The 26,584-nt window shown below is 42.7% G+C and overlaps 1 protein-coding gene across 2 annotated transcripts in view; it reads left to right on the forward strand.

The window, feature by feature from the left end:
* Nucleotides 1-1,893: 1,893 nt before the first annotated feature.
* Nucleotides 1,894-26,584, forward strand: part of LOC136580984 (calpain-1 catalytic subunit-like) — a 54,602-nt gene continuing 29,911 nt past the window's right edge. Inside the window, exons 1-13 of one of the 2 annotated variants that reach the window (XM_066581936.1) lie at nt 1,894-2,024; nt 5,103-5,273; nt 5,353-5,422; nt 9,304-9,422; nt 9,507-9,664; nt 9,745-9,916; nt 11,006-11,077; nt 14,258-14,343; nt 14,443-14,514; nt 16,248-16,414; nt 19,838-19,995; nt 21,867-22,075; nt 24,557-24,593. In XM_066581936.1, the coding sequence (XP_066438033.1) occupies nt 5,106-5,273; nt 5,353-5,422; nt 9,304-9,422; nt 9,507-9,664; nt 9,745-9,916; nt 11,006-11,077; nt 14,258-14,343; nt 14,443-14,514; nt 16,248-16,414; nt 19,838-19,995; nt 21,867-22,075; nt 24,557-24,593 (1,488 nt within the window). In that variant the 5' untranslated portion in view covers nt 1,894-2,024; nt 5,103-5,105. Of the gene's footprint in view, nt 2,025-5,102; nt 5,274-5,352; nt 5,423-9,303; nt 9,423-9,506; nt 9,665-9,744; nt 9,917-11,005; nt 11,078-14,257; nt 14,344-14,442; nt 14,515-16,247; nt 16,415-19,837; nt 19,996-21,866; nt 22,076-24,556; nt 24,594-26,584 lie in introns of those variants that run through there. The other variant, XM_066581937.1, reaches the window with a different exon arrangement.

A 26,584-nucleotide genomic window follows, 5' to 3' on the forward strand; every position in this document is an offset into this window, starting at 1 on the left:
CCGAACTCTTATAACACATTGCGGCTGGCATCATGTAGCGTTCTGTCTCACAGTGGGATTCTGTGGAATCATTCCATTTATGACATAGGAATGTCTATCATTATGTACTCACAAGATCTATAGCCACACACACCTAGATTAATGGAGGGGGGTGAAGGTAAGTCTTTAATTATAAGGAACCAGTTGTATGAGTGACACACGGTTGGTGCGGGATATGACACAATAGGTCCAGAACCTTCAAGGTGACCTAATAAGTAATAGCCTATTAGAAAGGGTCGCTATTATGTATGAGATAGGGACTAATACATATATAACCTAGAACTGCAGAACTCCAGGCATCGTCTGATCTCACAGCTCCCCCTGCTGGACGTATCACCCCCTCATTACTGCACTTCAAGTAGCCTCTCTAGGTAATATGTATACATTCATGCAGATTGTTTCAGGATTTTCCAGAATGTCCTTCCTAGTACTTTAACCCCTTGGAGACACGGATGTTTTTTATTTTTTCTTCCTCACCTTCAAAGAAATCATCACTTTTTTATTTTTCCATCGACCATATGGGGTTTCTATTTTGCGGAATGAGTTGTACTTTTTATTTGCACCATATAATGTACTGAAAAACGTTTAAGAATTTATAAGTGCGGTGAATGAAAAAAACACAACAGTCGGCAGGTTCCACCGCTGCTCCGGCGTGGCGACGTGGTTTCATGGAATCTTTGGTGTTTAGTGATGAAGCCGCCTTCCACCTGTCGGACACGGATCTGTCTATGTGGAGTGTATGAGCGACTCCCCCAATGTGATTGTGTTTTGCGCCATAACTTCAGGCACTCTGACAAGAGTTAGACATCTGTGCCGACTTTAGAGGGGGACACAACTGGATCACAGGACGGGGTACGTATAACAAATACATCAGCCGGCTCTTGTCACGTCCCATAACAGCACTATAGCCCAGTTTATGGTTCCCATTAATATAGTGGAGTGAAGCGTGGCTGCAAGAAAGGGTTTCCCTCTTCGGAGGGCACCGCATGTGTAACCCATTGATTTAAATGGGTGATATGTAATACTAAGTATCTTCTGTGGTAGTGCTGCAAGAACATCGAGCATACAGAGGTACAATAGAGGCCCTCGGCTTTCCTACCCTCCCAAAAAACAGAGAGTGGTCTCAATTTTCTCATTAAGCCCCCTGGCTCTGGTAGGGATTTTGTGTCAATGCTATTTTCTGCATTTGAGACGAAAACCGAGGACATAAATATAAAGTGAACTGAGTCTAAATTAGTGAAATTTATGAACAAATCCATAATGCATTGGGGCATGTAGGGCATGTAGGGTGTAGGGACCGGGTTTGCCATGTGGCATAGCACAAGAGTGGGCTGGCTGGACCCAGGGGTTGGGTGCCACGGCATTAGCTGCAGGCCAGGGCAGCAAACTGAATCTTTGACTTGGGTGGAGGAAAGTTTAGCCATGACTTAAAACCTTTATTATGAGCTTTGAGACATTGTAGTCACTTACATTTACGGGGACATTATTCATAAATCCGTGCCCAGCGCTTCAGATGCCATTCAGGTTGTTACCACAAAGCGTCTGAATGTCAGCGCCCATATTGTGAAAATAGGGGTCTATGGTGACCTAAGGGGGTCCTGGTCTTTTGGCCACATTACGGTCATCTGAGTGAACCCAATCACGGATCATTTCGTATAACTGAATTGCGCTAACAACAAATTAATTAATGAGAAGTTTCATCGAAGGAAGTGAGCGGTTACATACAAACTACATGATGTCACACTAATTGAAACAATAAGGCAATTATGGGCCGACATATAATGTATCAGGGCAGGCTGGGGCTTGTAACCTCAATACTGCGTTATACCAAGAGACTTGGAGTGAGGAAGAAGCTTTCCCATGAGGCTTTGCAGCTTTCTGGTTGTTCAAGTTCTCAGTCACTTCCCTGTGTAGAGAACGTGTCCGAATGTCTCTGTTCAAGACTGTCTGGGACGTCTTGGGTTCCTGCCCTGCGACCTACTCAGGTAAAGGGCTGTTTGGGAAGGTGACCGCTAGAGATAGAAGAGACCGCAGTTCATATAGATCATGTTAGGTGCAAGGTGATTCATTTCTTGGCTCCTCTGTTGTGTGTAGTGCAAGTAGAGACCGCAGGGAGTAAAAGTGAAGGAGCCGTCATTGTGTATCTGCGTTCTAACGCACCAAGAGCTGAAGCCAAAACCAAGAGCTGAAGCCAAAACCAAGAGCTGAAGCCAAAACCAAGAGCTGAAGCCAAAACCAAGAGCTGAAGCACACATGCCGTTCAGCCCTGAGATACATCCAGCAGTAGTTCTAGAATCCATTCCTGGCTTCAACTTCAGAAAACTGGAACAAAACGTGAACTACAAACAGCCACAGATTCTGCATATGTGATTTCGGTCTTAGTCTTCATCTATGTGGCAAATAAATCTTTTGACGACTCTTTATTATTATTATTATTATTATTATTTTACATAAAGGCGATTCCTGGACTTTTATCGATGATCATGAATAGTGGGTTGGTGGAGGTCCACTGCAGGGGATCCCCGCTGATCAGCCGGCCCGCTATCAGTGCAGCAGCCCGCACTTCGTAAATGACGTCACTCCCAATGGCAGCGATTCCTCCTATTACTGCGGATAGGTCATCAATAGTAAAAGTCCTGGAATATCCTTAAACCCTTTAATGTTCAGCAATTTCTCAAATTTCTCAAATTTCCTTTTTCTTTTCCACTTTTCAACTATTTAATTTTCATCCAGCATAGTCATATGGGGGCTTGTTTTCTACAGGGAGAGCCGTAAGTTTTACTAGTTAATGTACCATAAAATGTATTCAAAAACTTTTACCATTTTTTGAGTGGATTGAAATAGAAATAACCCACAGTTGTCCCTTTTGTTTTTTGGGTTGTTTTTTTTGCACTGTTCATGGTAACTTTATTCTACAAAAATGTGTCGATACTCAATTTATATATATTTTATGTTTCATTACTTAAAAAAAAAAAGAAAAGAATCTTTTTAATGGAAAAAAAAATACTTTCTGTCACTATATTCTGAGACATGTAACTTCTTTATTTTTCCGTTAATGGGACTATGTGGGAGCTTTTTTTTGGTGTTACCTGTGGTTTTCATTGGTACAATGTTGGAGCACATACAACTTTTTGATAACTTTTTATTACATTTTTTAGAAGAGAGGGTGCCCAAAAGACCATAATTCTGGCATTACATTATTTTTACCTTATGGCGTTCACCATGTAGGATAAAAAATCCAAAATTTTAATAGTTTGACCTTAGCCATAGCATTACATCATACTGCGGGAGCAATCAAAGCATTTCATGTTGTAGTCCCCCAGGAAGCTTAAAAGAAAAGTGAAAATAAGATCAATAAAGTTTTACTAATTGTAAAAAAAAAAGTAATAAAAGTTTAAATCACCCCCTTTTGCCATATCTATAAAAAAAAAATCCAAATCCTAAAAGAAAAATACATATTTGGTATCGCCGCGTCCGTAAAAGTCCGATCTATCAAAGTAGTGCATTATTTACCTCGCATGGTGAACATTGTCTGAAAAAAAAAGAACACCACAAATGCAGTTACCCTGTCTCCCAGAAAAAAACGCAATAAAAAAAAAGTGATCAAAAAGTCGTATGTATTCAGAATTGGTACTAACAGAAACTACAAGACAGTCCGCAAAAAATGAGCCCTCACACAACTATGTTGACAGAAAAATTAAAAAATTATTACGCGCAGAAGATGGCGGCAGAAAATAATTTTAAAAAATTAAATGTCTTTAAAAAAAAAAAAGGGTACTACAGTAAAAAGAAAACTATACAAGTCTGGTATCGTAGTAATCGTACTGACCCATAGAATACAGGTATCATCTCATTTTTGTTGCCGTTTGTGCGCTGTAGAAACAAGACGCACCGAAAGATGGCGGAATGTAATTTTTTTTTTTCATTTTACTCCACTTAGAATTTTTAAAAAGTTTTTCAGTACATTATATGGTACCATTGAAAAATACAACTCCTCCCGCAAAAAACAAGCCCTCATACAGCAACATCGCTGGATAAATAAAGAGTTACGATTTTTTTAAGTGGGGGGTGAAAATGGAAAAAAAAGGGGGCTGTGTCATTAAGGGGTTAAAAGAGAATTACACTCAAAATATTGGTATGGGATGGGACCATAAGTTAAGACCTATTACCAGAAAGAGGTCAGTGTGCTCTGTAACCCATTCAGAGTAGGATTATGCCCTATGAAGATATCCAGGAAGCCAAAGGCAAGCCATGCTGGACACAGGGCCACGCACCCACGTGATGCTTAGCACATGGTTAGGGCAGCTTTTCATCTCCTGGCACTAAATTATGAGGGTCCCACTGAATGATAACAAGAAGAAATATTGAAGACATCAAATTCACGCGGTTTTCGTGCAGTGCAATGCAATCTTTACAATAGGAAATCCTAGTGTAAAAGCCCTAAAATAAGCCCTATCTGCATAAAAAAAATAAAAGTAATACATCACCTATCAGGTGCTATCAGCCCTGGCGCGTGTCTCCCCTGCAGCTCCGGCACACTTCTCCGTAGTCTTCAGGCAGCCCTTCCTGGATTGGAGGTTTAAAATCCTCTCCTACAGAAAGCGCTGGCTGTGATTGGTTCTCAAGCGCCGTGGCTCAGCCAATTACTGCAGCGCTCGATGAACCAATCCCAGCCATCGTATTGAATGGCTGTGATTGGTTCATTGAGCGCTGGCCCTGCGGGGAAAAAAAGCAGCGATATGGCACAGAACACAGATGCGATATCGCTGTGATAGTACATCAATCAACAACAACTTGCTGATGGTTTCCAGGCCAACAGTTTTCTTTCTACACTGCAGAGTAAAAATAATCTGAAAATATACAAAAAGTAGAAAAAGACATAAAGAAAGATAAATCTATATTGGAGAGACGCTAGACTGTACATCTCCTGACTATATAACCAATGATTTTTAATCCCGTGGGGCCGGACCCCTTTGTCTGCCCCCGCTCACTCACCAACATATTTCTGTCTTCGATATTATATCAGTTACTGTAAGATTATATTCTCTGATGTTGGTTGTCAGGTGATGGAACCTCCTCCATCCAAGAAACTCAAACCTACAGTCTCTCCTGATGAGTATTTGGTCTCTCCGGCACCCGCACCAGCTTGCTCCTTGTTACCACTCTTTGAGGACATCACTTTCCCCCAGGATGAGGCTCTGCACATCGAAGGAATCAAGTGGAAGAGACCCAAGGTAATGAACTGCAGCTTTCTTCTGAGTTTATGGGATTAATGTCCCCATCTGTGGCCTTCACTCTGTTTTCTCCTTGTAGGAAATATGTGAATGTCCCCGCTTTATAGTAGATGGAGCGACCAGGATGGATCTGTGCCAGGGTAACCTAAGTAAGTCACATCTGTCTTAAGAGTTACGCAACTGAGTATTTCAGGATCCTCGGGCAGAGTGGAATCCTAGGTCTACTTAACCTAAGGCCCTTTTAGACACAACTATTTTTGCTCAAAAATCGCTCAAAGCCGTCCTTTGAGCGATAATCGTTGTGTCTAACTGCACTGACAGTTTTCATTAAGCCGTCGCATACTGAAAGATCAGCGATCAGTTTTCAGGAATTCACAGCGGGATACAGCTGATACTATTGTTTCAGCTGTGTCCCGCTCCCTGATGACAGGGGGGTATGAAGAACAGAGTGGTCCAGCTGTGTTCTGCATACCCCCACTCGGAGCGCTCAGCAGTATAACAGCGCTGCAAGCGGTGAACAGCTGGATGCAGAAGACAAGTAGGGACATCCCGCTTGTCTTCCGCATCCTCCGCTTGGAGCGCAAGCTGATCGTTCAACGTTTGAGCTCTGTTAAAGAACACAACGATTATCACTCGAAAATCGCTCAAAAGATTTTTTGAGCGATAATCGTTGTGTCTAAACCAGCCTTTACATAGTGATGTTGCCTCCTTAGCATGGGAATACCCGATTTGTACCCTACTACTCTCCGATTTCTTGTGTTCCATGTATGCTACAGTGGGTAATACAGAAAATTAAAGGTATTGACTATGGGGGGGGGGGGGGGGGCAGCCTCCAACTGGAATGGAGTCAAAAAGAATAAAAATATGATTTACAAGTAGCATAGACTATGGACCCAGATCTATTTTATAAGCACAGTGTATTGCTTAAAGGAGTTTTCCACAGGATAGGGTATAAGTATCTGATCAGTGTGGGGCCGAACGTTGGGACCTACCCCTGTCAGGAGAATGGGGGTACCGTGTCCCCCTGTATGAATAGATTGGCAGTCAAGCATGCTATTTGGCACTCCATTTATCTTCATCGTACTGAAAACTAAAGAGAAACAATAGAACTATTCTATGGAGGCTGTGGCTATAGACTACACTAATGCTTGGCCTTTATTACTATACTAGCTTACCCGTCGCGCGTTGCTTTGAAGACAGACAGACATACATTCGTTTTTATATATCTAGATAACAACCAATCACAGCGCAGCTTTTTTAGGTTACCTCAGTGGTATAATATATAACAACCAATCACAGCGCAGCTTATATGTTACCTCAGCAGTATAAAATATAACAACCAATCACAGTGCAGCTTTGATGTTACCTCACCTTTATAATATATAACACCCAATCACAGCGCAGCTTATATGTTACCTCAGCAGTATAAAATATAACAACCAATCACAGTGCAGCTTTTATGTTACCTCAGCGGTATAATATATAACAACCAATCACAGCACAGCTTTCATGTTACGTCAGCAGTAAGAGAAATAACAACCAATCACAGCGCAACTTTTATTCTGCCTCAGCAATATAAAAAATAGCAACGAATCACAGTGCAGCATTGATTTTACCTCAGCGGTATAATATATAGCAGCAACCAATCACAGCGCAGCTTTTATTTTACCTCAGCATTCTCAATATCCAGCAATTTTCTTGCGAAACGTTCGGCGGATGCATTATTTTGTAGTTGAACACTCATCCCGTTGCTCGTAATGCCTTTTGCTTTTGTGCTTGAGATGGAAATCAAACGATCTTTGTCTGGGGGGGCATAACTGTCGACGACGCTCGCACGCACCCCACCTATCGTAGGATAGTTGTACTATGCCAGTAATCTTCCCAGGAGTGTACTCAACAACTTCCCATTAACTTTTCCTATTTATGACATAATCAATCCTCGTGCCAAATTTCACGTTTCTATGACACCGGAAAGTGAGAAAATTACATTCCGTACGTAAAATTTGGACGCTAATTCTTTTGTGCATAGAATTGAATAATCGAGTTGGGACCCATTAACTTTTCCTATTTATGACATAATCAATGCTCGTGCCAAATTTCAAGTTTCTATGACACCGGAAAGTGAGAAAATTACATTCCGTACGTAAAATTTGGACGCTATTTCTTTGGCGCTTAGAATTAAATAATCGAATTGGGACCCATTAGCTTTTCCTATTTATGACATAATCAATGCTCGTGCCAAATTTCGAGTTTCTATGACATTGGGAAGCGAGAAAATTAGATTCCGTACGTAAAATTTGGACGCTAATTCTTTTGCGCATAGAATTGAATAATCGAGTTGGGACCCATTACCTTTTCCTATTTATGACATAGTCAATGCTCCTGCCAAATTTCATGTTTCTACGACATCGGGAAGTGAGAGAATTAGTGGCAATGATGGAAATCGAACGATCTACGTGGCTCTGTACGTGTCATAATAGAGCCTTAATGACATCACAATGCAGCTTTAACTGTCAGACATCCAGTGATGGAAATCAAACGATCTACGTGGGGGGGGGGCGTAACTTTCGACGACGCTCGTGCGCGCGCCATTTATCGTAGGATAGTTTTACTATGCCTATAATCTTCCCAGGAGTGTACTTAACAACTTCCCAAAGTTTCATGGCGATCAGATGAATGGTGTAGTAGCGCATAAAGGACAAACAGACAGACAGACACACAGACACGCACGCATACAGACATACATTCAATTTTATATATATAGATAGGAATAAGTCAGTTTCAGGAGAATGACTTACCGTTATACGTTAACAGTGCAGCGTTTCCCAACTTACTTCCAACTTCCTTGGGTCCAGCAGAAATCATTATTGTGAGGGCTCAACCCCCATCTATACAGAACATGTGCACCTCAATGAGGTCTAATAGGTTATTTATGCCTTGCAGACCTCAAACTCTATCTCGAAGAAGCTTGGTGTAGGGGGCATTCCTAGTGCCAACATTATGTAACTTAAAGGAGGCTTATCTGAGTTTGCCTTTGCCACCAGGATCATAGCTATAGGGGGTAAAAAAGTAGCAGTTGCTACCAGGATCTGGTGACTGATGGGTTTCCAAAAGTTCCCCTTCTACATAAGTAGACCCTAGTATCAGCTATGGCACATGATAAGTGAGGGGCCTTGTTGCACATTTTGGGGCCTAGGAGATTCTAGTTATGCCTCTTATCTCCACTATAATAGTGACAGCTCTTGGTGCTATTGTCTTCTGGAGACCCATTGACCAGGTTGAAAGAAGCACCGGGGTCTTGGTTGGGAAATATGTTACCAGTAGTTTAGCTGTCGAGGGGTAGGCCCTCTACTCAGTTGCTGTGGCCAGAAGCATTACCAGGGAGCTGATATACGGGTTTGTTTACGACTGTATGGTTAAATTTATGTTTAAGTACTTTGTTAGCTGATTGGATGATCGAGGTCAGGTGGTCAAACAATGTGGTGCTAAATGCTGGTGATTGTGGGTCCTCCTATTGGTGTGCACATATCATAGTCCATGTATATAGTTCAGAATTACTCTGTGGCTTTATCCGGGCCTGGGAACGCTTTTTACAGTTCACTCTCTCCGGTTCCTCTTACTGGCATTGCACTACACCCACTCAGGGCAGTTGTGTTCCTGCTTCTCCCAGGTCTCAGGCAGCACAGGCTCCAGCTTACTGAGTCATTTGTTGTGGTTGTCTCAGCTCACTACACAGGAGAAATTGACTTTTTTATACTCCGAGCATCAACCAATGTCCAGTGAGCATGTTCAGTTTTGTTGCACCAAATTTTGGTGCATGCTATGATTTGGGCGCAATTTCTGGTGTATCTTTCCCATTATATACCTATGGCAATATTACATACTAGTATGGATCCTTACATAGCATCTCTGAATTATATGTTTCACTTTAGTCATTATATATGCCTAATCCACAGGTCTGAATGCCAGTCTGGGTTGGGTAGGTGGGTGTGACAATGTTGGCCTACTCAGTGAAATCTCTATTCTACAGGCAACTGTTGGTTCCTTTCAGCTGTGGCCTGTCTTTCTCTGTACCCCCAGTTGCTGGAACAAGTAGTCCCTATGGATCAAGATTTTGGTGATGACTACAATGGTAAATTTAGATTCCAGGTAATAATATATTAATCATAAACAAACCATTTGGCACTAACTGGGCCAACATGCTATAAAATAACTATCATGACTTTCTTCTAGTTTTGGCAGTATGGACATTGGGTAGAAGTCGTGGTGGATGACCTTCTGCCTACAGTTCCTATTCAGAAAAATGGAAGGACTCAGTATAATTTACTTTTTGTGCACTCTAAGGACAAGGATGAGTTCTGGAGCTCGCTTCTAGAGAAAGCCTATGCAAAGTGAGTGCTATATGAAACCTGTAGCAGACAGCCCGAGTTGACACAGAATGGAGAGCTAACCTTGATTGTTCTTGTTGTAGACTGAAAGGTGGGTACTCCACTCTCCAGATGGGATTTGCAGGAGAAGCATTGGAAGATATAACTGGAGGTGTTGTACAAAGTTGTGATACCACTGGGCCAACATCAGCCTTATGGCATCACCTGCATAATATGCTTCAGAGAGGAGCTCTTATCTGCTGTGGGAACACTCAGGTAAGACATCTACATTATTCTTCCAAGACCTATACCGCCAACATATACATGGCCTATTAAACATTACCGAATATGAGACCCAGGTCACATGATTTCACCATGAGGAAAATAACCTGATAGTCACACTTGGGCTCTGTATAGATATCATTTTTGCTTTCCGCTGATAGTATACATAGGGGGTACTTCCTGACTTCTGATGGAAGGTGGTGACATATTAATACACGGTCAAACAGTGGTGTTATGTTGCACGGGATCCTATGGATACATTTAGTGCATGTGGACTTCGCCCTGAGTATTTCTTCCCTGGTCACCTACCAGTCTTCTCCAGTTATCCACTGTACTTCCTGCTACAGTAGATTGTGCCAACATAACATGTGACTGCTGCAGCCAATCACTGGCTGGCTATAGCAGTGACGAGATCACCACTGCAGCCAGTGTCTGAAGCAGGTAGAATAGAGACTGGCAGCAGAGGGTGGAAGTGTTGGCAGGGGAGCAGCTGGGAATGGTAAGGTAAGCATTACTCCTTTTGTTATTCTTTACCATTATAAGCAGGTTTTTTTAGAAAATGTATAAGGTTGAAGAACCCCTTTAAATGTGGCGTGTTGGAAATTAAAACAACCCTAGCCAACTTCATAAACGACCATCAAAATGACTCCACACGGGCCCCCCTTAAATGGGAAGCCTTGAAGTGTGTCCTGAGGGGACAGGTGTTCGCTTTATCCGAGCCTGCTCGCTCATCTCTATTGAGGTATTTTGCTATTTTGTCTTTTATCTTTTTGTTTTGTTTTTTTCTCTTTCTACTAATATCTAATATGATGCAGAAAATTTTTCATTTGCCAGTCACAAACTCTGTGAGATGTATAACATTCAGATACGGTTGGCAGACTGGTTTTCTGCTTGCTGTGCTGCATCGTAATTGTTTATTTGAAAATGCTTAATAAAATTGATTGAACCTAAAAAAAAAATAAAAAAAAATTTAATGTGGCATGTTGGCAGAAAAAATGTTTTTGTAATGAAAACTGAAAATGTTCTGAATTTCTGAGATCTTTAATTAAAATAAATAGTAAATACTAACTTTTTCTCCTACAGGGGGAAGTAGAAACATCAAATCTGATGGGAATTCTCAGCTATCACATGTACTCAGTGATAGGAACAAAAGAGGTAAGGTTGGAGGGGAATCACATTGGACTATATCTAAACATATTATTAAGGCTTGTGATAACTCATTTTCTTAAAGCACATCTACACTCAAAAATAAAAATGTGGCTTCGCTGAGAACGCTTCCTTGTCTATGATTGTGTGATTCTAACTTCTTCCTCTTGTAGCTGAGTCTAGGAAGTCCCTATGGCTTCAGGACAAAATTCTGTCCTGGGCCCGGAGGTTGAAGGGGGCATATTATCTGCAATTGACCTTCTCTTACCTCCCTCCATTGCTCTGGTTCCTGTCATGTTTTCGGGCAGCCAAGGCCATCTTTAGACTGTCTAATAACCATAGTTACTGACATAACTATAGGGGATGCGGTTGCACCCGGGCCCAGGAGCCTTAGTGGACCCATAAGGCCTCTCTACTCCATATAGGGAGCCCAGTAATAGGAATAAAGCATTATAGTTGGGGGCCCTGTTACAGGTTTTGCATTGGGGCCCAGGAGCTTCAAGTTACGCCTCTGCGTTAAGGGAGTAAGAGAAGTTGGGGGGCCCAAGATAAACTTTTGCACAGGGGCCCATGAGTCTTTTGTTACGCCCCTGGTTAGACTACCAATACACTATACCTGCTCTGTGGTTGGCCAGCACTGCTCACATGATTAGCACTGGCCAGTCAAAGAGCAGTGCAGTCTAGTTAGAAAATGTCAACCCAAAAACAGGGACAGAGAAGAAGATCAAGTGCAGCTAATAAACCTGTCCACCCTCTGGTCTCTGGAAAGACGTTTGTCCTGACACCGGATGGACGCTTTAAGTAGCTGTGGAGTGACCATTCAGTCACAGAGGCACCTGGGCTTCATAGAAATGCATAGCACCTGCTCTCACCTCCCTGCTCAGATGTGGCCCTTGGCCCTTTTTAGATATAGCTTCTCTAATAAGCCAGTTAAAAGCTTCCTTTGGCTGCATCATAGAAAACAATGTATGCTACGGTTTTAATGCAATTGCAACCAAAGTGATACACAGAAAACATGGGGCCCCATAGCAAACTTTAGAATGGGCCCAAACACAAAAATGAGGGGAAAAGGTAAAACAAGCTGTAACAATTAAAAATAAATATACTTTTTAAACTGTGTAGGTGTTACTCAATAAAGGTACGAAAGCAAGCAGTTGGAGAAGTTCAGTGCCATGCCCAATTCCAATGGTGAGGGCAGCCACTATGGTACCCACACCAGTGGTGCAATCTCTTTAAGGCTTTCTTGTCACATGGTGTAACCCTGATCCAGAGGGGTCCTGCAGTGACTGATTCAGATTCACCCTTTTAAAATAATCTGTATGTTTGGCAGAGCATGTGTGTTTGTAGTGAAGAATGGAGAAATAGCTGTCGGCCACATGCATGTTTGACTTCGCCTTTCTCCCAAGTATCACCCTACTTTTGATCTAAGTCCCTCCTTGCTCCTTAAATGTCCTTACTTTTGACCTGCAAAATACACTGAACCATCGCTGTATTGGGAACAGCTGGCGCGTGCCATCTTGTGATTAGTAATGTGGTACCATGTCATGGCCATGTCACTATCTGCTCTCAGATAATGTTCTGAGCTCTCCTCTGCAGCAGAAGGCAACATTTGGTAAATATGGCGACTTGAGTCAGTTTGATCGCGGGCAGATTGTTGGTGCCCGGAGGTGTGGTGCCAGAATTTCTGAAACATGTGCACTTGTTGGCTGTTCCCAAACCATGGTATCAAGAGTGTACCAAGACTGGTTGAACCATGGAAAGACATCTGACATGTGGTTGATCCTAGAGGTGAGCTTCGGGTGGTACCACAACGACATGCCACAGTGGACTAATTGATCCAGCAGTACAACAGCGGGGAAGTTAGACACATTTCCACAATGACCATGCAGCATACTTTGCATTGAATGTTGTTCAATAGCGAAAAACAGACAAGAGTACCCCTGATGACCGTGTGTGACAACGAACAATGGCTTGCATGAGCCCAGGACCTTGTACACATAGCAGAAGGTTGTCTGGAGTGACTAGTCCCATTACCTGCTGAACCATATGGATGCCGTACACAGCATTAAGTGAATGTGATCGGTGTACCACTGGGGTTTAACAGACCGGTGGTGGTTTCATCGTCTGGGAAGCGTTTTCCTGACATGGCCTTGAACTATTGGCCATCATACCACAATCCTGAATGGTGAATGCTGCAGGGACTTTTTAGCTGACCATCGGCACATACATCTGCAGGAAGTCTTCTCTGACCATAGTGCCATCTTTTATCAGGATAACTCTTCGTGTCATTGAGCTCGGATCATTAGAGAGGAACACGACAATGAATTCTCCAAGCTGCCTTGGCCCACAAACCCACCGGACTGTAACCCCATCGAACATGTTTGGGATATGCTGGAAAAGCTGTGAGATCTGCTCCCACTTATCCGCAAAATGTGCACCAACTGATGGGGCTGCTGCAGCAGGCATGGGGCGAGTTGAGTATGGAGGATGTTCACCACCTTATGGAATCTGTTCCCCGATGCTTGAAAGCCGTGATCCAAAAACCCCTTTAAAAACTATTCAACTTATCATTATGCATGAAAAAATAGATGCTTAATACAATGAACCATGAGCTCTCCGTCCAAAAAAATTGGTGGTATGCTTGTGTATGGTCCCTTTAAGACGCAGTGTAGGAGAAAAACGTTGTCTAGTGAGGTCAAGCAACTATCTAAATGTAATCCCACTAGCGATAAGCTAACATTGCCACAAAGCAAGCGGTATTTTCCCAGCAGTTCAAGGCTCAACGGTTCCAGATGCAGTCTGACGGATCTCCGCATTGTGTAACTACCTGTTAGATCAGCATCGAGAGAGATTATAATTTCTAGTTTTGGTAATTATAGGCAATTTAAAAAGTCAAATTACGCAATTAGAACAAAGTACAACAAATGTGTCAACCTCATACGTTCTCAGGCACAATGAATGAATGACAACGTCTGACTCACAGCTTACTGGAGCAGCTCGATTGCTCGGTCCCTGCTAGGAAGAGTATTTTTGATTCTTGCCTTCCAGCTCTATTGTAATGAGTGACAATTTGCCTCCTTAGCTCACATTGTTTAGCAGTGTTATGACTACTCAGTGATTACATCAGTCATTCTAGAATTATCTCTGTGCAGCGCTTTCACCCGGTTTAACACCTGTCTTTCCCTGCAGGTTCAGACTTTGTGTGGCTCGGTGTCTCTGCTGAGGATCAGGAACCCCTGGGGACACACGGAGTGGATTGGGCCATGGAGGGACGGGTAGGAGTTTTTCTCTCCTTCCGGAGGTTTCCTCTCATTGAGATGATGAGCCGTCAGATACGGTTAGATGAGATGTACAATATATTTTTGTTTTCTCAGGGGGCCTGAATGGCAGACGGTAACAGACCCCGAGCAGTCAGTGAACGTCATATCAGAAGATGGAGAATTCTGGTGAAAACAAATCTTGCAAAAGTTTAAAAACAAATTGCTACTTTTAAAGCCTCTTTATACTGAACTGCTTTATAAATGCCAAGGAATGATCTGATGGGCATTTCCATCAAGACGATCCTCACTGTTGGCGAGAGTAAACCCCTTCTGACCGAATGAGGAGCATTATTGCCATCAAAGAGACTGGATTTTGCAGACACCACAATACCAAATATGTTTAGCTTTTATGTTAAAAATGGGAAAAGGAGACCTTTGAATATTTCTATATTTAAAAAAAATGTATTCAAATTATATTAATTTTTTTTAAGTCCCCTTAGGATGTCTGATTGTTTATACAATATACTGTAATACTTCAGTATTGCAGTAAGTTGTATTTCTGCAGGCATTCTATACTATTAAAATGTGCAACGGGCACATCTTAGTAGGCAGAAATACAGCGTCCTGGGAGTCTTCACAAGGCCCCAAGCTGCCATGAAACCTGTATGGTATCTCACAATCTCATTGTAGGATGGCCATTCAGGAGACAGAGGGGGTTCCCCCCTCTTTTGGGCCATTTAAGTGCTGCTGTTAGAATTACCAGTGGCATTTAAATGGTTAAGTCACGACTGGAGTTAGTCCTAGTAAGCCCTCTTGCGTGAAGAGGTTAATAGAGCTCATTTTTCATGGGGTAGAATCAATAGGATGCAAATTGTGCCCAAAAGATCTTGATCCGCACAATGAGAGTTAAAAGTCGGGAAGCAGACAAACCTGGAAGATCTTGAATTGCTGCTCTGTTAATCATCCGCCCCTATGCGGAATACCAGGTAAAAATTAAAATTCGATCTAGCATCTTACATCCATCTGGGAAGTATCGCCCTTTAGACTCACATTCTCTATTCATCAACAGGAACATCCTGCGTAGGTTGCTGTGGATCAAAATCTCTAGGTCATAGCCAGTAGAGTGAAAATACCAGGCAACCCAAACACAAAAATGTCCAGTAGTCCACCCAAAAAGTGCAGAAACTTATAATTCTAAACAATTGTTAAACCATGGCCTTGAAGCCCATGATAGCCACTAAAAACATCCAAAAATGATCAAATGGGCCCTTTCTTTTACCGATAAGTTACATTTTGGCCTTATGAGTGATCCTTTCTTTAAAAAGTCACATGGGCCTTAACCCCTTCAGTGGCTGGTTTATTATTACCATGCCGTGCCTCACAGGGCAGGTTTTTTAAATGAGTCAACAATGCAAGTAAAAAACCCCAGAAGATTTCAGATGACAGCTCGGTTCATTTCAGCACTAGAGCCATTCAGTAAAATCTTCTGGGGTTTAACTGTATGGTCAGTGCAGCAAGCCCCGTGGATTTTCCGGGCGTGCCACTCAAGAGGTTATTATATTGTTAAATTTGCAATCTAATTTGCTAGGGGATGGTGTAAATTATAGGAGAGTAACTTGGACAGGTACAGAAGATTTGGGTTTGGAAAAATGATGAAGGGGGATGCTATAAAGAGAAGTAAAAGGCCAAGAGCAGGGTGACATTGGGTATACAGTATTGAAAAAGCATGTGTGTATTGAAGTAGAAAGTTATATATGGATTGGTTCCAAAATGATATGATTTGTAGGTACAGAATGGAATAGTGAGGTGACAAACCCGAGACCATGATAGTAAGAGTTAGTACTCTGGGAAGATGCAAGATCTTGGTAAATTAAATGAATATATGCTATACATATTTTAATGTATTCCTCCTTATACAGGATGGCAGTGGAAGACTTCCAAAAGAATTACCATTTTCTGGAAATATGTCACTTGGGGCCACAGAGTATTCTGCAAATTGGTGCAGCTGCTAAGCCTTGGGAATACACTACCTATGAAGGTCGCTGGGTGAAAGGACTGTCTGCGGGGGGAAGCCTTACCAGCAGTGGTAAGACTAAGAGTCCATGTAATGCAACTTTTTGCCTCCATTGTCCTGCACTTGTTAGGTTTATATCCTCTTTTTGACTTGCGTGTTTTACCTGCCAACACTCCCAAGATATAAATGCCATGGCCAAATGTACCCAGGCAGTAGTGTTGAGCGAGCCAAAATAGTCAAACCCTGTTTCGGGTTGAACTTTGCTCAAAGTTCGGTGCAAATTGTTTGCCTCAACACAGTCCAGGATAATTTCTCCTCCTCCTCGTGTGTCTCAGTCATTAGCACGATTGTCTTACAGCATTGGGCTTCTAGGTTCATTTCTGACCTGCTTGGTTAGATTTTAGCCTAGGACCCCAGCATTGTGTAAGGCTGCCTGTCCACGGCCACGACGGACTATTGCTAGTGATATTCCGCTGCGGGGGAAATGCACTGACAGGTCTCTGCGATGAGCCTATCTAATAGACAGGCTCACCGTGGAAAATTGTGGCAAATCGCAGCATGCCGCGATTTTAATCTCGCGAGCGGAGAATCGCTATGATTTTCTACAAATGGATGTCGGGCTGCACTTTCCATAGTTAGCCTATGGAAAGCTTTTCAAAGTGGATTGGCTATGACTATCTCCCGTGGACAGGCAGCCTTAGGGGAAGCTTATAACACTGACCCCTAGTGGTGATGTATCGTCATATTTCCTATATAGTGTAAATAATCTGCTCTGCCACTGGCTGAAGTGGGCCACCAGGGGCATGACATCATAGGAGGTCCTTTAGCTTACTAGGATTTAGCTTTTACTCTAGGAGGAGTCCACACCAAGATGAACTGAAAGTGAATTGTGGCTACCAGTTGGGTGCTGTCACAGGCCCTCTGGCATTGCCTTCAGTTGGTCGCTATCCAGCCAGAAGGGAGAATCTAAGAAGCATGTGGCAAAGAGATTCCAAGTTCTAGAGGGATTCCTGTACCGTTGAGATTGACAATTTTTGGTGCCTCTGATGACTATAGCCACCCGCGAGACTAACCACTGTCATTTGCGACCCAACGCCTGACCTTGACACTGAAGTATTGCAAATGGGCCTATTTCCATTGTTATGAGCCACTGTCTGAGTCTCCAAGACCAGGGTGGTGATCCCAAATCCTAATTCCTGGGAGGAGCCCTTCTCCACCATTAACCCCTTCCCGCTGCAGGGCGTAAACTTACGTCCTGGAGATAGCGCGGGATCACATATGATCTCGTGCTGTCCCGCAGCGGGAGACGGCTGTCAGTCACAGCCGGCGTCCCGCTGCAACAGCGGGGGGGCATCGGAGTTGCGCCCCTGCTGTTAACCCCTTCCCTGCCGCGATCTAAGTAGATAGCGGCAGGGAAAGAGTTCACAGAGGGAGCGCGGCTCCCTCTGTGTCTCCGGCCGGAACTCGCGATGTCATCGCGAGAGCCCGGCCTGTCACCATGGCAACACCATGGCCAGACACTGGCGTCCTGTATTGCCTATGCCTAGGATCGCTGTATAAGCGATAAGGCATGGGAGAGCAGTAGCTCTGCCATGCCTTATAACAGCGATCATCAGGGCAATGGTCAGAGTCCCTCAGAGGGACTCAAATAGTGTAAAAAAAACAAAGATTAAAAAAATGAATTAAAAAAATGTAAAAAAAACCATTTTTTTATGCTTTTTCTCAGATTAGCATAAAAAAAGGTAAAAAAATAATAAAATCCAACATATTTGGTATTGTCGCGTCTGTAACGATGCGTACAATAAGTTGCACATGCTTTAGACTGTGCACGGAAAAAAACGCTAAAAAAAACGCTAAAAAACTGAGGCAAAATGCTGATTCTTAGCATTTTGCCTCACTAAAAACGCAATAAAAGTGATCAAAAAAGCCGTATGTACCCCAAAATGGTACCAATAAAACCTACAGCTTGTCTCGCAAAAAATAAGCCGTCATAGAGTGCCGTACATCAAAAAATAAAAAAGTTACAGGACTTTGAATGCAGCGATTTAGAAAAAAAAAAAAGATTTCCAAGAAAAAGGGTTTTTATTGCAGAAAAGTGGGAAAACCTAAAAAAAATGTAAGAATTTTGGTATCGTTGTAACCGTACCGGTCTGCAGAAAAAATGGAATGTCTCATTTATGCTGCATGATTAACGCTGTAAAAAAAAAAAAAAATCTATGGCAGAATTGATGCGTTTTCTCTCCCTGCTATCATTAAAAAAAAAAAAAAAAAAGTTTTACAATATAGTCTATGTACCGAAAAGTGGCACCAATAAAAACTACAGTTCGCCACGCAAAAAACAAGCCCTCATACGGCCGCGTCGACGGAAAAATAAAAAAGTTATGACTTTTGATAAATGGAGAAGAAAATCCGCCAAAAATTGTTGCGTCCTTAAGCTCAAAATAGGCCGTGTCATGAAGGGGTTAATAGTACTTGACAACACTGTGGAAAAGGCACAAGTTGGATAAAAACCGTATCCTCAAATCTCATGAAAGATTTTATTCTCTTTCCGCTTCTCCTGCTCAAGCACTGTAGACTCGCAGTGCTGAGGTCCAAGGTTCAAACTTAAACAAGTCAGATTTTAATTGAGGACCCCAGTGCTGCAAGGCAACAGTGCTAACAACTGAGCCACAGAATACAAAGAATGTGTTCTATGGCTCTTAGACAGTGCTATACATCACTTTTAGGGGTATTGGTGAAGTTCCAGTTCAGTTTGAACTAATTCGGCGCAACCAAACTTTTTGCCAAAATTTGAAGAACCAGCTGAACTTTACTTTTCAAAGCTTCGCTCAGCACTAGCTGGCAATGTTCAGAATGGTCATTCAGCTTGTTTTCAGCAAAATCTTCAAGTGGGTCCAAAATACATACTGGATATATTATAGATTACACTGGTGAAGTATGAGGTCTTACACCGCCATTAATTTACACAGTGAAAGCCCCTATAGAGACCTCCAACCCCTTCCACCCTGCGTGGAGACCTGTCACTGACAATGCACGTAGGCCTGACGTATTTTTGGTCCCCTCCTTATATTAATTTGTTTTCCGTAAACTAAGAAGTAGTATGTATGCGAAAAAAGGTCACCGAAAATTAATATTAAGACAACCGAGATAGAGATTTTAGCGTCTATATTACGGCTGTATGACTTGGACTTTATGTGATGAATCAAATGTCCGGGTCTTGTGGCCATTATATGAGTGGTAAAAGGAGGCACATTGTGGTTTTCTGAAGGTGATCTAACAAGGATTTCCGTAATCCAAGTCCAAAATTAAATTTGGCATAATTCAAATGGACTGCAAATTACAATGTATCTGCATGAAAGTAGTTACCAAATGCAGATCCTGGAAATCCTGCAGCTGCTTTTATACTCACTGAACCCTATGAAAACGATGCATATGTGTAAATCTATATGTCTCAAGGAAACGGATGGGATAATCCCCAAATGTCTCTGTTTACAGATTATTACTGGATGAACCCCCAATTTTCCCTCATTCTGGGGAAAACCGATGACAATTCTGAACCTCAAACACTATGCAGCTTTATTGTATCCGTCATGCAGAAGCATCAGAGGTTACGGAGGACTAGACACGTCCGTGTAGCATTCCACATATTTCAGGTATATAATATGTCATGTAGTCCACCTTTACCTGTGACACGACAGGGGGGCAGCTGCTATCTTTTTTCTCTCTGTTGGTGAATATATATTTTAGTCTAAGATGGTTTGGAAATTCTGGGTCAAAAAGTAAATGTAAAAGGGCGAGAAGAATAGGATCAGGGTCAGGATTAGAGATGAGCGAGCACGCTCGGATAAAGCAGTTACTGGAGCGAGCATCGCTCTTCTTGAGTAACTGCTTACTGGATTGAGCAGGCTCGAGGGGGCGGCGGGGGTTAGCGGGGGGAGAGTGAGAGAGATCTCTGGTTTTACAACATAATTGACTCTTTTTGATTATGTTCTGGGGATGTGTTACGTGGCATGGTATCGGTGCATTGATTGTAGTGGCAGGAACCATGAACACAGAGGTGCACTCTAAACATTAAAGCGCTGCGGAATAAGTTGGCGCTATACAAATAAAGATTATTATTATTAGGTGTACTATGACATTCTAGACAATAATGTGCTGCCGGCAATGTGGTGATACTCTGGGAATAGTCGGCCATACTTCCAACCAGACAACGCGCCTTATCACAGATCCAATGCTGTTTGTATGTTGGTTTGAGGATATGGATGCTCCATGATTGGACTGACCTGCAGAGTCCCCACCTGACAAACTGGAACATTGAGTCAGGAAATATGAACAACATTCATCTTCTTTGAGGGAACTTGACAGGCGTTTTCGGGATGAATGAAGGGAAATCCCAGCTGAAGTGTATCAGATGTTAGTAGAAAGTATGGCACAGACAGTATCCGATGTCATAAGGGCCAAAGGAGCCCCACTAAGTATTATATATGGAAATATATATCACTTGTGATTCTTGCTCTGGAGATCAATTACTTTTTGTAGGATAGTTTATGTACTTTGTATGTTTAGTATCAAAATCCTGCCATACCAGGGTAAATAATGCCAACGAAATGCCACCATACTCCAACTCCTCAATAATACCTCCTTACAATCTCCACATAATTCTACTATATGGAGCTCACAGAGCACTTCTCCTCTAGGCGTACAGTGAGAGTTTAAATGCTTCAGTCTTAGGTTGCGCCTGCGGACTCAGTCTTTGGGGGACCTGCTATGAAACAGGGACTGTTAGCAATCACCTAGTCTGCCAGTCCCTGATACCGGTAATGACCATTGCTCGAAAACAGTGTGATAGTTAGATTTTATTTTACCTCTGGTTCTCAGGTATTTTATAGATGCACAGTATAGCTGCATTCACTTCATCCATTATTTCCCATACATGGCACATCGCAACTCTGAAAGGTTGCTGTAATTGAAATTGTTGGGTGATGGCATCAAAACCATGGGGCGTATTAACTAAGATTGTCTAATAGTTAGACAGTGCAGATTTGGACTAGACAGTCCTAAAATGCACCAGATTTATCACAGTAGCTCTGCTGAATGATAAATCTGTCGAATTGTAAGACCGTCTAGTCTATATCCTTATACCACCTTTTGGTTGGCTTAGTATACAACAAAAATTGCACCATTTTTGTCACATTTTTGGGGCACAGAGTCACATTCAGGCCACACACCCTCTTCTACCAATGAACACTCCTGTGTCGGACACAGCAAAAAAAAGTGTCCAAAAGAGTCTAAAACACGTAGTTAATACACCAGAGAAATGTCGAATTTGCAATAGTAAATAAGCCCCAATGTGTCAATATTCACGTCAACCAATCAGAATCAAACCTTTATCTCATTGATTGGTTTAGGTCATTAAACATCTTTTCCCGTTAAACCATGCTATTCCATAAGCCCCGTACTGTGGTGAACAGGATCTCAGCTGGATAGTATATCCTTTGACATTTCATACTTTGTTCTTTACCAGGGAGATGACAGCCATGTGTATCTGTTCCAAGACGCCCTCCGTTCCTCTCAGCCCCTTCTTAGTGCTGGACCATGTGATAATCACCGGGAAGTAGTCCTCTGCTCCAGCCTGAAGCCTGGACGCTACATAATCATCCCATCCTTAGAGAAGGAGTCTGATGAAGGAGAGTTTCTGATTCGAATCTTAACTGAGAAGGGAAACAATTCCAGGTAAAAGAAACAAAAATTGGTACAAAAGTGATGCGTAACTTTAGGGTTTTCACTAATGGAGAAGTCCAAAAAAATAAACTTTACTCCATTAGAATTGTCTGGTTTCCAAAATATATTTTTATATAACCTACTAGGGAATTCTTAGATAAAGAATCCCTGCGCTTTCCGTCTGCAGAGCTCCTCCTGGTTCTCGGCTCCTCCTGGTAGATGAAGACACCCCCATTGTACGTATAGCGCTATATGGGGCTGTCTAAAGCTGTCGGAAGATGCCGAGTACAACCAAGGGAGCAGAACGCTGCAGACTGAAAGTGTAGCTACTTTTTAAAGTGAGCCTCCAGTTTTGAGTCTGTCTGGAGACCGGAGGGCGAGGGAGTAGATTACCTGCAGTTGCTCTTTGCTGCCCCTCTGTTTTTTTGTTTTTTCGCCCTGTTTTCCGCTGCCTAAGATAGCTATAACAATTCTCTAACTAGGTGATGCGCACTGTGTACTGCTCCCTGATTATTCAGTGCTGATCATATGACCAGCTATGGCCAATCAGAGGCTAACACTACCAATGCACTGTGAGGATTAGGTAGTCTGAAGATTGCAAGTATAATCCTCATAAGTGGCAAATAATCCCAAATGAATGTTACAATGAATCCATGTGCTAAGACTTCACCAAATTACAGCATACAAAGGAGAGGGTGAAAACTGTCAAATTTAAACATACCGTGTTTCCCAGAAAATAAGACCCTGTCTTAGATTATTTTTTTCTCAAAAATACGCGCTAGGTCATATTACGCTTACCTAGCAGGCTCGGTCCAGGTCCCTCCCACTGCTTGCCGGAGCTCTGACGCGCTGAGCCGCAGCATTGATTGGCCAATTCATAAATCCCATCTCCACAACATGATGGCTGTAATTGGTTCTTCGACCTCCGCTCAGCCAATCAATGCAGTGCTCGCTCGATGAACCAATCACAGCCATTGCTACATGGAGGTGAGATTCATGAATCCTGCTAACAGGAAGTGATCATCTGTGGGAGGCCGAGGACTGCAAGAAGTGTGTTGGAGCCCTGGAGAGCAGCGGAAGGGACTTGGACCAAGCCTGCAAGCTAATGCATTCCTTTTTTAAAAAAACATCTAATGCAGCTATGGCTTATTTTTGGGGCAGGGCTTATATTTCAAGCCTCCCCAAAAATACCCAAAATTTAGAGTAGGGGTTATTTTCAGGGTAGGTCTTATTGTTGGTTAAACGGGGTAACTGCTAATAAAATAAAGATATATGATGCCTCACTAACTGCCAATAATCAAAATTCCATGATGCAAAAAAAAGATATTGATCATAGCCACATATATAACGCCATAACACATGTACATAAGAGATGAACAGCCATATCAAAATTCATCTATGGCAATCTGGCTTCAATAGCGGTAATAGAATTAGATCTTACCACTCTTGTAGACCCGTCCAAATGGTTGAATACAGTCTTAGCGCAAAAGCACATAGTGCTTTTATGCTCTCCGCTACAGAGCGTATTTGCACATGAACGGGGGTTTTACTTTATCTTCTCAGACTTTTCACACTCCATGCTAGTGCGCGTGCGTTGGAAAAAAACAGCCGTAAGATAGGTCCTGCCCTATTTTTCCCACACATAGTATTAACTACGTGCAAGAAAGCTAGGGCAAGTCCTATATTTTCTCACGCATACTATTAACGAGCGAGAATCCCGCTAATGAAAATGATTATGATTATCACGGCCGCATAACGTAACTAAAACAGGTCCATGTGAAGAAGCCCTTGTATAGAACCTGGTAGCCTTCACAGGAGTTTCGTCTTAAGGGTGAACTGGGAAGGGAATAGACAGCTGTCCCTGAACTTCCCTAGTGACTAAATCACCCTATGCAACACCATGTGGGGCGATCGCCCTGAAAAGAGCGACTCCACGGACACCCTGAAAGCCAATACACCCTTTATGACCCTACTCAAGGTACATAACAGCAGGAACAGTATAACAAAAGGCAGACGGTCCCAGCGTGGTTCATCCTACCTACAGACTAATCAGGGGAACGGTTACAAAGAACTGATAGTATTAGAAAACTTTTTTTAACCACAAAAACTCTTTAAAAAAAGGCAGGTGCATCTATGATCATAAAAGAAATATAATCACTGCACAGAATTGAAAAGAGTGAAAAATACCAAAATCCATGATTATGCAGCATCTGTAAGAAGTACAGCAGCCACCTGATACATGGTCAGCAATCAGCATTACAAGAGCCGTATACATGTGACAGAACAATAAACATGGCATTAATGATTAATGGCAGACACCAAACGTTATTGCTGCTATATGCTGCATTTTTGGTGTTCCAGTCCCGACTCATCTGAGGAACCCTAAGATTCTACTGAGGGTCCTCGAGGGTCCTGAGGAATGATGCTGCATATGTGTAGGCCACGTGCTTCATAGGACTGTGATGAATATAATTGGGCTTTCATTAATTTTAGGCCAATGGAAAGGAATGCGAATTGTGGTGAAATTCTGGTAAGTGTATTCAATTTACAGTATAACTACATCACTGCAGGCATTTAACACAACACAATGCTCTATATTATTGTGTTAGTAAGACACATAGCGGATTTTGGTGCTTTTCTATTGCACTGCCACTTCACTCTACTGATTTTTTGGGTTTACACTGATCTGACCCCAGCTAACTGGAGACTAGAATTGGTGATTCTTCCAATGCTTCTGATAAGACTAGTAATTATTAGGAAATTATAGTATGGGTGTTTCTGGTGGCGCTGTGCTACATGGTACATCCATTATGATCCCCACACATCACACACACAGCTCTACTACACCAATCCTGACCGCATACATTACACACACAGCACATCACACACACAGCTCTGCTGCATCCATCTTGACCACACACATCACACAGCTCTACTACATCCATCCTGATTCCCACACATTACACACACAGCACATTACACATACATCTCTGCTACATGGTACATCCATTAGTATCCCCACATATCACACACAGCTCTATTACATGAATCCTGACCCCACGCATCACACATACAGCACATAGCACACACAGCTCTGCTACATTCTGATGCGCAAACACACACCTCTGCTACATGGTACATCCATTATGATCCCCACACATCACACAGCTCTAGTATATTCATTCAGATTCCCACACATTATACACACAGCACATTACACCATTACACATACATCTCTGCTACATGGTACATGTCCTTTAACCGACCAGATCTCTGTGGTGGTGGTAGGTCAGCGTCTTCTGTCAGGGCTGCTAAGTTATGTCTGAGATAATAACGGCTTAGTTGTATTCTCATTTTTTAAATTTTTGTCCTCCCCTTTTCAAGAGCCCTAACTGTGTTGTTCTTCAATCAGTCAGGCTTTGTGTTTTATATATGTTGTTATGTTGTAGGACCTCTGATGATGTCACCAGGGGGGCAGAGTGATGATGCCACCAGGGGTGGAGCATGAGAAGCATTCACATACTAACTGACAAGTGGTTGTTAGTAGTTTGACTAGCCCTTTCAAGGGGTCCTCTCAGCACAATAACACCAGTTTATGTACCCTAGTAGGGGATTTGGATATCATAAATGGAGAGTCTCAAGCGAGGTACCCCCCTCTATGTCCAGAATTGATAGCAGTCTCAAGGGGCAGCTCCCACTCTCAATGCACCCATGCTTTACAAAAGCGACCATTTGAGTGGTCGGCACATAATAGGTAGCTGTAGTTTAAATTTGTGGCTGATCGTGGTTCAGCGATAACACATGAACACCAGGGAGTTAGAAAAGTCAGACCCGCTGCAAACGGACAGCTTTTTAAAAAATGTTTGTCTTTATGAGCAAAATGTGATTTTTCCCAGCAAGAGAAACCGAGAGAAACTGAGAGAAACCGAGAGAAACCGCGTCATCTTGTAGATATGAGACCTTTTAATGGCCAACAAAAAGACATGATGTTCTTGCAACCTCTCAGACAAGGCACATGTGTATATATATGCATGCCTCTTTGGATCTATTTCATTATGCCTTAGGTCCCTCTGCACACGAGCGGAATTTCCGCCCATGGAAGCTGCCATAGGATTGCGTGAGAAAACACAATAATTGCGTTGGAAAACACAATCCTAGGCAGACGGCCGTGATTTGTCCACGCGAAATCATGTGCAGAAAACAAATGGCGGCATGCTCTATTTCTGTGCGGGGCTCACAGAACCCCGCACAGAAATGTCACTTCCCGGCCGCCGGCTCCGCTCTGTGCATGCGCCGGCTGGCCAGCAGACAACACATCAAAGAGCCGGAGCCACGGGAGAGGTGAGCTCCGCGCTGGTCCCTGCAGGGGCACGGGTCGGGTCCCGCTGCGAGAATTCTCTGACCCGGCCGGCTGCAGAAGAACTCTGGGAGGTTGCAATAACATCATGCCATTAAATGTCTCATATCTACAAGATCACTTGGTTTCTCTTGTTTATGTGATGGGGCAATAAAAGTCTTTGT

Source organism: Eleutherodactylus coqui, chromosome 10 (genome assembly GCF_035609145.1).
Source record: "Eleutherodactylus coqui strain aEleCoq1 chromosome 10, aEleCoq1.hap1, whole genome shotgun sequence".
NCBI lineage: Eukaryota > Metazoa > Chordata > Amphibia > Anura > Eleutherodactylidae > Eleutherodactylus > Eleutherodactylus coqui.